Source organism: Phragmites australis, chromosome 11, assembly GCF_958298935.1.
Source record: "Phragmites australis chromosome 11, lpPhrAust1.1, whole genome shotgun sequence".
NCBI classification, from domain to species: domain Eukaryota; kingdom Viridiplantae; phylum Streptophyta; class Magnoliopsida; order Poales; family Poaceae; genus Phragmites; species Phragmites australis.
The window spans coordinates 13,877,038-13,886,488 of record NC_084931.1 but is presented as its reverse complement, the minus strand read 5'-3'; the positions used below and the strand labels follow the sequence as shown (position 1 = coordinate 13,886,488).

Sequence of the window (9,451 nt, the reverse complement as noted above, 5' to 3'; positions counted from 1 at the left end):
AAATGCGTATGGCTTCGCAGAATGATCAACCACATACAACAATCATGTGGTATTGGTTCTATTCAATCACCAATAATTATCTATGAAGATAATTCTGCATACATTGCTCAAATGCATGCAGGTTACATAAAGAGCAATATAACTAAATATATTGCCTCTAAAATGTTCTATCTCATGAATTACAAAATAATGGGGAAATAGAAATCTTGCAAGTCAAATCATGTGATAACCTCACTGATTTGTTCACCAAGTCCTTACCGACTTCTCCATTCCAAAAATATGTTAATGGAATTTGCGACGACTGCGAGATTTACAAGGTTCAGGGGGAGTTGATCCCTGAATAAATAACTTATTCTATTATATTGCACTATTTTTCTTTATGAGTTTTTCCTATACGATTTCTCATACAAGGTTTTTAATGGGACAATATCTATTTTGTTCCTCCTATTTTTCCAAATAGTTTTCGGAGGTTTTTAAATATGATCCAAAGATTATAATTATTACTCTCTAAACTCACCAATAAGTTCTCTCATATGACCTTATAATGAGGCAATAACTGATATATACCATATCATTTTCTTCTTATATTTTCCCATTAAGTTTAAAAGAGTTTTAATGATATATCAGCATATAACATATTATTTCTCTTTATATTTTTTTCTACAAAATTTTTAAAGAAGTTTTCAACAAAGAAGTTTGCATACCAGATAATTGATAGAGTATTACAAACAGAGATAATTGATAGAGTATTACAAACAGACATCTCTTCAAATTATACATGTGATCAAATATCATAACTGCTTTTCAGTTATCATCCAAAGAGCACCCATTCAATACTGAATGGATATATTTACCTTTAAACATGTATATATCAATCTACAATACTACTCAAACACAACCTACTTATCGCCACATGTAACCTCGGCAGTGGCAGCCGTCGACGACGAACGACGGCTGCTAGCATCGCCGTTAGAAACTGAGCCATGGGGTGAGACTTAGCTAGATTTTGATCAGCTTAAAACTTAGCGGATCCAAATCTTGTTTGGGATGACACTGCTGCACTATGGTCACCTAAAGAGCACCAAAAGGGCAGAACCTCGGTATATCCGAAGCCGGCGCATCTTTTTTTCGACACTGATGCAATGAACCACCTGTGCTATCATCCACTCTCTCATGAAAGAAGCCACCGGTCATCCTTTTACACTTGACAACGACCGAGAGCTTCTACCGCGTCCACTACCTTTGGTTCCTAGAGGTAACATATGCATGGTAACCAATTAATGTCACAGTGTCGACTTAACCATTCCCGTCCAGAATATGCATAAAGCACTACAGCAGCAGCAGCAGCAGCCTGCTTTCTCAAAGAAAGCAGGAAAACAAAAAAAAAAAGTCCTATGTATTCGTTTGGCAGCTAAAGCTGAACTTCCCCCAAGTCGCCTCGTCCATCCAAAACTCCACAAGAGTAAACAACGTGCCAATCTAACAAAAAGTACACCCCACATCCTACAGAATCTTGTGGAACAAATGCCTCCATCACTGAAGATGCCCCTGCAAATTTCTTCATCTAACTAGCATTCTGCTGCTCATTTGCTGTCGGTAAAATCAGCGTCAATGACATCGCCATCACCTGCAGGCCTCTCAGATGCACCAGCCGATCCAGCGGCAGAATCAGCACCTGGGGTAGGACCTGCTCCGGGAGCACCCTGCTGGCTGTAGAGTGCCTGCCCAAGCTGCATGACTTCCTGGTTCAATGCACTTAGTGCATCCTTAATCGTCTGTGTGGCTCCACCCGCAACAGCGTCCTTGAGGTCCTTAAGCTTTGTCTCTACCTTCTCCTTGACATCACCTGGGACCTTGTCGCCGAGCTCCTTAAGTTGCTTCTCAGTCTGGTAGATGACTGACTCAGCTTGGTTCTTGGTATCGATGGCATCTCTCTTCTCTTTGTCCTCCTTTGCAAACTTCTCAGCTTCATTAACCATCCTCTCCACCTAAACACAGTTTTAGACGGATACAAACCCAATATATCAGAAATGTTGAACATCATGAAGAATGACTAGATCTGTAGTACCAAATAAACATTTGCTTAAACACTTGGTAGGATAACTCTTGCTAAAGACATACCTCATCCTTCGGCAGCGTACTGGCCCCAGTAATTGTAATGTCCTGTTTCTTCCCAGTGCCCTTGTCCACCGCAGTGACAGACAGGATACCGTTAGCATCAATGTCAAACTTGACTTCGATCTGTGGAACACCACGTGGGGCAGGAGGAATTCCATCGAGCCGGAAGCTACCAAGAGACTTGTTATCCCTGACAAATTCTCGTTCTCCTTGGAGAACATTGATCTCCACACTGGTCTGGCCGTCGGCAGCAGTTGAGAAGACTTCCGACTTTGAGGTAGGCAGCGTTGTGTTCCTTGGGATAATCTTGGTCATAACACCGCCCAGTGTCTCCAAACCAAGGGACAAAGGGGTGACATCAAGAAGGACAATGTCACTGACATCGCCAGACAGAACTCCTGCCTGTAGTCAAAACTTTGCTACTCAGATATAGTTCCAAAATTCTAAGTAAGCCTAGAACATTAATTGGAACATTGATGACTTCCCAATGCAGCGCTAGAGCCATTTGCCGCAAAATAACAAGGACAATCTGTGAGTTCTCATTGCTATGGTTAGGCACAATGCTTATTGTTGTTGCTCCATGTCATCATGTCATGCTCTTGCATTCGAATGATGAGAATATTAGGTGTCATTCAATAATTATAGTATCAAACAACCTATGAATTAACTTTATAAAAACGGCTAGTATTAAACGACACAACTTATAAAAAATTAGAGTGAATTGCACAAAACTATAAGTATTGTACCATTTGTAAGACAAAGCACAAAACTACAAGTATTATACACTAATTTTACACAAAACCCGATTTTAATTGAATTCATCCAAAAAGTAGTCTTACATTTCTAGTACTTTGCAACCATTTTAATTATATTCACCCAAAAAGACTAGAATTTAAACTGAAATTCTCCAAAAAAAATTACTTTTATAACTCCTAAAAATTGTTAGAATCCCAAATAAAATCCTAAAAAAATGAAAAAAAGAATTATTAATATTCTAGAACTTTTTATACGTGTTTCATAATTCATGTGCAACCCATTTTAATTATATTCACCCAAAAAGACTATATAGAATTTAAACTAAAATTCTCAAAAAACAGTTGTTTTTATAACTCTTAACAATTGTTAGGATCTCAAATAAAATCCTAAAAATCTGAAAAAAAATTATTAATATTCTTCTTATATGATAGACTAATATCTAAAATTATTTCCATCATTTAGTTATATGGTGAAAAAGTGAGTTTCTTAGATCTTACAAAAGAACTCACTTTTTCAACATATAATCTAGGACTAAAAAAATTCAGAAATTAGTCCATATAAAAAAATATTAGTAAATTTTCCCATGTTTTAGAATTTTATTTAAGATCCTAACAATTATTAGGAGTTATAAAAGTAGTCTTTTTGAAGAATTTAGTTTAAATTCTTTTGGATGAAACCAATTTTGCACATGAATTATAGAACACGTAAAAAAAGTTCTAGAATTTTTAGAGAAGAATAAGACCATTTTTTGAGCGAATCTAATTAAAATCAGATTATATGTGAAATTAGTGTACAATACTTATAGTTTTGTGTTATTGGGTACCGTACTTATAGTTTTGTGTTACAAATGACACAATACTTATAATTTTATACAATTCACTTAAAAATTATTAACAGCACTCCTACAAAATAACTATCCATTTATGCAGGAGATCAGATCAGGAAATAATTTAGAATACAGGAAGATTATCTGAACATCATTTGGGCAAGCGGGCATCAGACCTTGCCCTGGGCAGCCTAGCCAGTGTTTGCTTTCTTTTAAAGAAGAGGATAACATTCTTCTAATTGTATTCTGACAGGTTTAGAACACACTGCAATCTTAATTTAGTTAACCAAAGATTCCTCATGAACTGACCTGCACGGCTGCTCCAAGTGCAACAACCTCATCAGGGTTGACAGTCACATTGGGATCCTTTCCTGTCATTTTCTTTACAAGCTCCTGGACAGCTGGGATTCTGGTTGAGCCACCCACAAGAATTACCTCATCAATGTCTTTGAACGACAACTTTGCATCTCGAAGGGAATTGTCCACAGGGGTCCTCAGCCTGAATGACAGTAGAAAAAAATATTAGCAACACGTTTTCTAGTCCAATCAGACTATTCAGCAAGTGTGCAGATAAGTGGCTGTCAGGAGCGTGCACAAGCTTGATGTATGCACCAAGGAAATACGGTAGAATTATGAACATCTAAGCTTTGATCCGAGCATCAGTATGAGCCGCAATCATGTACCTGTCAAGGAGATCTGAGCATAGCTCCTCAAATTTAGCCCTGGTAAGAGTTGTCTCAATATGCTTGGGGCCATCTGCAGTAGCTGTAATAAAAGGCAAGCTGAAAGAAGCACAAATAAAAAGTTAGAATCAAATGAAGTGAGGAAAAAGCACAATGTTAACAGATGGTTAAGTTGAGGAAACTAACCTAATATTTGTTTGCGTCAAGGACGATAGCTCCATCTTTCCTTTCTCAGCTGCTTCTGTCAGTCGCTGCAGAGCTTGCTTATCCTTCAGCAAGTCAATACCCTCGTTGTTCTTGAAGTCTGCAGCCAGCCAATCGACAATTCTCTGGCAATGAAAATAGTATTGTAAGGGCACACATGTGGCAAAAGTTTGATTATAACATACACAGCTACGGTGATTCTTACAGTTCTATAGAAAGGGAAATTGTCACATCAAGTACTACGAAGCATGATGTGTAGCTTATATCTTTGTCCCCATTGAATTGAAAAATACTTCAAGCTAATGTGGATTCTAAAAATTGTGATTACTGGTGCAAATAACCTCACTTAAAAGGAAAAAACATAAAGACATTTGGAGCCTAACTTGCTAATTGGCTCATTCCTTTCCCAAATTTACAAGAGGTGACTTGCAAGAAATAAATTAAACATAGGAAACTGCTAACTGTGAGCTTCCTGCGAAACTAATCCACAACCCGTACAAATACACAGAAATCAAGAACACTCTGAACTGCTGAACGCCTTTAACATCAAATTGTACTCGGAACTTCGGAAGCATAGCTAAGTTCCTCAACATGAATACTACTGTTGTCCGTTGTTCTGTACATCAACAGGTGTCCAATACACACCTCAAACATTACTTTTTCTGAGTGTGTCGTGTATATAAGAATAATTGTCTTTGACAACAAGACATTATTGTCATGGTACGGTTCTAAATACTTTCAATACATTAGCTATCAAAGTTCTAAAAGGTTAATGCCTCGCATTCCGAGAACAAGAATGGTGGAAGTACTTTTATGCCCCAAGAGACAGCAAAATAAAAATAAAAGAAATTTAAGCAGCCTTTTAGAATCTCAGACGAAAATGTCAACAATGAAAAGAATCAAGGACTAACCTTATCGAAGTCATCACCACCAAGGTGAGTGTCACCGGACGTAGACAGCACCTCGAAAACACCATCACCAACTTCAAGAACTGAAATCATCATAAAAAATACAATAAAGAAGTCAATATATGATCTAAGAGACTGGAAACTAATAATATGACTAAAAACAAAAAAAAATGTATATCAATTTTTCATGGTTTTAGGGCCCCTTCGGATTGTAGGATATTCACACAAATTCTTCGAAGCATTCTAATCCTCAGGATTTTGTAGACATTGTTCGGAACATAGAAAAGGGGCAGTCAAATTCCACGGAATGGTTTCCCATGCTCACAATTTCACAAGAAGAGAAGATAAATATGGGGACAGAGCTCATGTGATTTCCTTCTAGAAGTCCAATTCATTTTCTCTCTTTCCATTCTCTTTCTTGAGGCAATGTTGTTCTCCATGAATCTTGCATAATTTTCTATGATCCAAACACCTCTCATATTCCTGTGTTTTCACTTCCATGGAATTCCATAGCACATGACATTCTACTCACGCCATTTTCCTATATTCTTGCATTTTTTTTACTTCCATGTTCCAAATGGGCCCACATACGAACAGAACATGCTACTATGAAATGGCACTGACTCCTTGCAAGTGCATGACTTGGACGGTTCTAATGTATTAACTGACCTGAGTACTTACATATTCCAATGAAAAGCAGGATATTTGATCTTACCTTCCTGTCCAAGATGTTGTGACCAACCACAATTCCAAACACATTACAACTACCAGAACTATTGAAGAAAATAACAGCCCAAATATTTCAACAAATCGGTTTACCATCAGTTAATCTTATATAGTACCCTGTGCTACAACCTGCCTATCTAAAATTATATATTCCACGATAGATATATCACGAATGTACAGATAGCAGTGGAGAGCTAAGAGCGCTGGAATAACAGGGCCTCCAGTTAAAAAAAATTAATGGAGGTGTGTGTTCACAAAAATGCCAAACAGGACAGATACCTGAAACATCGAAGGTGCCACCTCCGAGGTCAAAAACCAGAATCGTTTCATTGTTCTTTTTCTCAAAACCGTATGCTAGCGATGCAGCAGTAGGCTCGTTTATAATACGCAGAACCTCCAACCCAGCAATGCGGCCAGCATCTTTTGTTGCTGTCCTTTGTGAGTCGTTGAAGTACGCAGGGACTGTGATTACTGCCTTTGTCACCTTGTCATTCAAGAATTTTGATGCATCATCCACCAGCTTTCTCAGCACCTGGAAGCATAAAGTAGGAAAACCCGGATCAGAAACAGTATGTAAAATCAAAATTATATCTTAAAAGCAGTTAGCTTTGCAGATTACTCATCTCTATCTCAATTCCAATCAACATACTTCCAGTAAAAAATATGCAAAAAAACAAATATAGAACGATGACAGGCAGACATGTAGCATACAAATATTATGTCAAAAGGCGAAAAAAATGTACACAACTAGATGGGCAATTGGTGAGATTCAACCGACTTGAGTGGAGATACAATCATCAAAGACGTGCTTTCACTTCAGCCAGATAAAGCAAAGCTAAGGAAAATTTGTTTGGCTTTTATCGAGCCATCACCTCAATAATACATAGGCAAGGGAAGCTTCACCAGGCTGAAATATAAGCTTCTGGCGGTTAATAGATAGTCATGTGAAACTACAAAAAAACAATTTTTCATATGTACTTGCTGCAAAAAAAAATCTAGTTTTGGTAAGACTGCTTAATTCCAGGCCAAATTATCCATTAGTAGAAGCACAAATCTAGCGTAAGAATAATTAACCATAAGAAGTAACGAAGATACATCAGAAATTAGAGGTATACCTGGGCGGAGATCTCCTCTGCGGCGAACTGCTTGCCAATCGCGGGGCAGTCGAGCTTGACGTTCCCGTTGTCATCCCTGATGACGCGGTACGATACCTGCTTGGACTCCTCATCGACCTCGTTCATCTTGCGGCCGATGAAACGCTTGACGGAGAAGAAGGTGTTCTCCGGGTTGACGACGGCCTGCCGCTTGGCGATCTGGCCCACGAGCCGGTCGCCAGCCTTGGTGTAGGCGACGACGGAGGGCGTCGTCCGCGCGCCCTCGGCGTTGGTGACGATCGTGGGCTTGCCGCCCTCCATGGCTGCCACCGCAGAGTTGGTGGTGCCCAGGTCGATGCCCACTACCTTCTCGCACGTCACCCGCAGCGGACGCCACCGCCGGCCCCCGGTGCGGTGGCCGTAGACCGCGGCCGCGGTGCGAGCGGAGACGCAAGAGGCGGGACGGCTCCTGCGGCCGTTGTGGGCGAAGAAGGGGGTCGAGGTGGGGAAGGTCGTGGTCGCCATTGCCGATAGAGAGCGAAAGCTATAGCGAGGGGGAGGACGACGCTGACTGGAGGGTTTGCGAAACCCTAGGAAGGAAGGTAAGGGGGTGGTGGATTCTAGTGTGTGAGCGATGGGGGTTTTTGGGGATTGGGAGAATTGGCGAGAGGTTGGGGAAGGGATAAGGGAGGGGAGGAGGATTTTATAGAGCTCGCGTGCAGGGAGGTGACTCTGGGGGCTAGTCTGTGGCCTTCCTGGGCTTCGTGGGTGGCCCGTGAAGCTGTGGCGGGAGCATTGCATCCCGGAGGTGGTGGAAGGTTCTGGAAGCAGCGAGACGGGGCGCAGCGCAGGAAGCTCGAGGAGGCGTTGAGAAAATTCGGGCCTGTCTGGATCTTGACTGCAGAAAGCCTAGCCAATATATGAAAGATTAAGGCTAAATTATCATCGTAATCTAAAAACTAAAATAAAAAATTAAATTATAAAAATTAAATTATAATTATACTGAAACAAATAGTTAATTGTAAAAGCAAGACGGTTACAATCCAATGTTCAGATTATAATAATTCAGCGATTCACCTTCTATTGTATTATAGCAATCCATAATCTAGATTTTACAATTCAGTTTCTTGCAATCTACCATCTATAAACTATTTTTTCAATCTTCAACTGAAAAAACAGATTAAAAATGGTTTTTGATTTATGATCAAACCAAAATTATATTAGTGCTAAAATTGAGAGGACGTATTTATAATATTATAGCAATGTTAAAATTTGTAAATACAGTTAAGTATGGCATGCGAGTTTTATATATCACTATTTTTTTCTTCTAAATATATTTCACATAGGTCTGCATCTGTATATTTACTTGCAATAAATATAATGATGAAACTGAATTGTCAATCGGATACTCGTTACGAGATATAGTCGTTTAAAACTTAAAACCAAATCAAAATGCCCATTTTGCCCAAGGAACTATCGGTGATTTAGCTTGCTTTGCTTTGTACTGTATGATGCCAAAATTTTATTAGCCAGCCAAATATGAGTTACCATCTAAATAAGTACCCAAAACAGCTAGGCATAAACAAAATTTGGCCCGGCACGCTGGGTCACATAACCAAACAGCCCAAGTGCACGGACCAAAAGAACGGGAAGGTTCTGCCGGCCACCGACAGGTGGGATCCGTGTTCTAGGACCACTTGTCATTGGAGCGTTACGGTCCGGGTCCGCGGGGTCGCTGGAAGCCTGTGGTCGATTCACGGGCTCGAGCGACGGTGGGGCCCATATGTCAGTTATAAGGAGCTCGTTCGTTGGCGTTGGAAAATGACTTAAAAGGCTGAAAATGAGATTAAATCTGATATAGCCATAGGATTGTGTACCAAGGGCCAATCTCCACTTCACCTCCGACGGCTACGATATGGTAAGGAGACCTCGATGATCTTAGACCCAAGAATCTAGGATTCAGGGGGTGGGGGGATCGCGCATTCTAAATAAAGCTTTTTTATTTTTTCTTGTAGTGATCAGTGGTATGCCTTGTCCAAGATGTTAGGCTCCTAGGAGAATGTGAAGTATCATATATGCACACAGACCATATTTACATCTTACGGTGTGTTCGGTTGGCTAACCGAGCTTACCCTA

At 39.9% G+C, this 9,451-nt stretch overlaps 1 protein-coding gene across 1 annotated transcript; it reads right to left on the bottom strand.

The window, feature by feature from the left end:
* Positions 1-1,270: 1,270 nt before the first annotated feature.
* LOC133884914 (stromal 70 kDa heat shock-related protein, chloroplastic-like) lies at positions 1,271-8,013 on the bottom strand. The gene is made up of 8 exons (XM_062324515.1): positions 7,337-8,013; positions 6,501-6,753; positions 5,499-5,578; positions 4,570-4,712; positions 4,384-4,482; positions 4,010-4,199; positions 2,122-2,520; positions 1,271-1,988 (listed from the first exon to the last, which is right to left on the bottom strand). Exons 1-8 carry the CDS (start codon positions 7,838-7,840, stop codon positions 1,584-1,586), a joined length of 2,073 nt encoding a protein of 690 aa, XP_062180499.1. The 5' UTR covers positions 7,841-8,013; the 3' UTR covers positions 1,271-1,583.
* Positions 8,014-9,451: the final 1,438 nt, after the last annotated feature.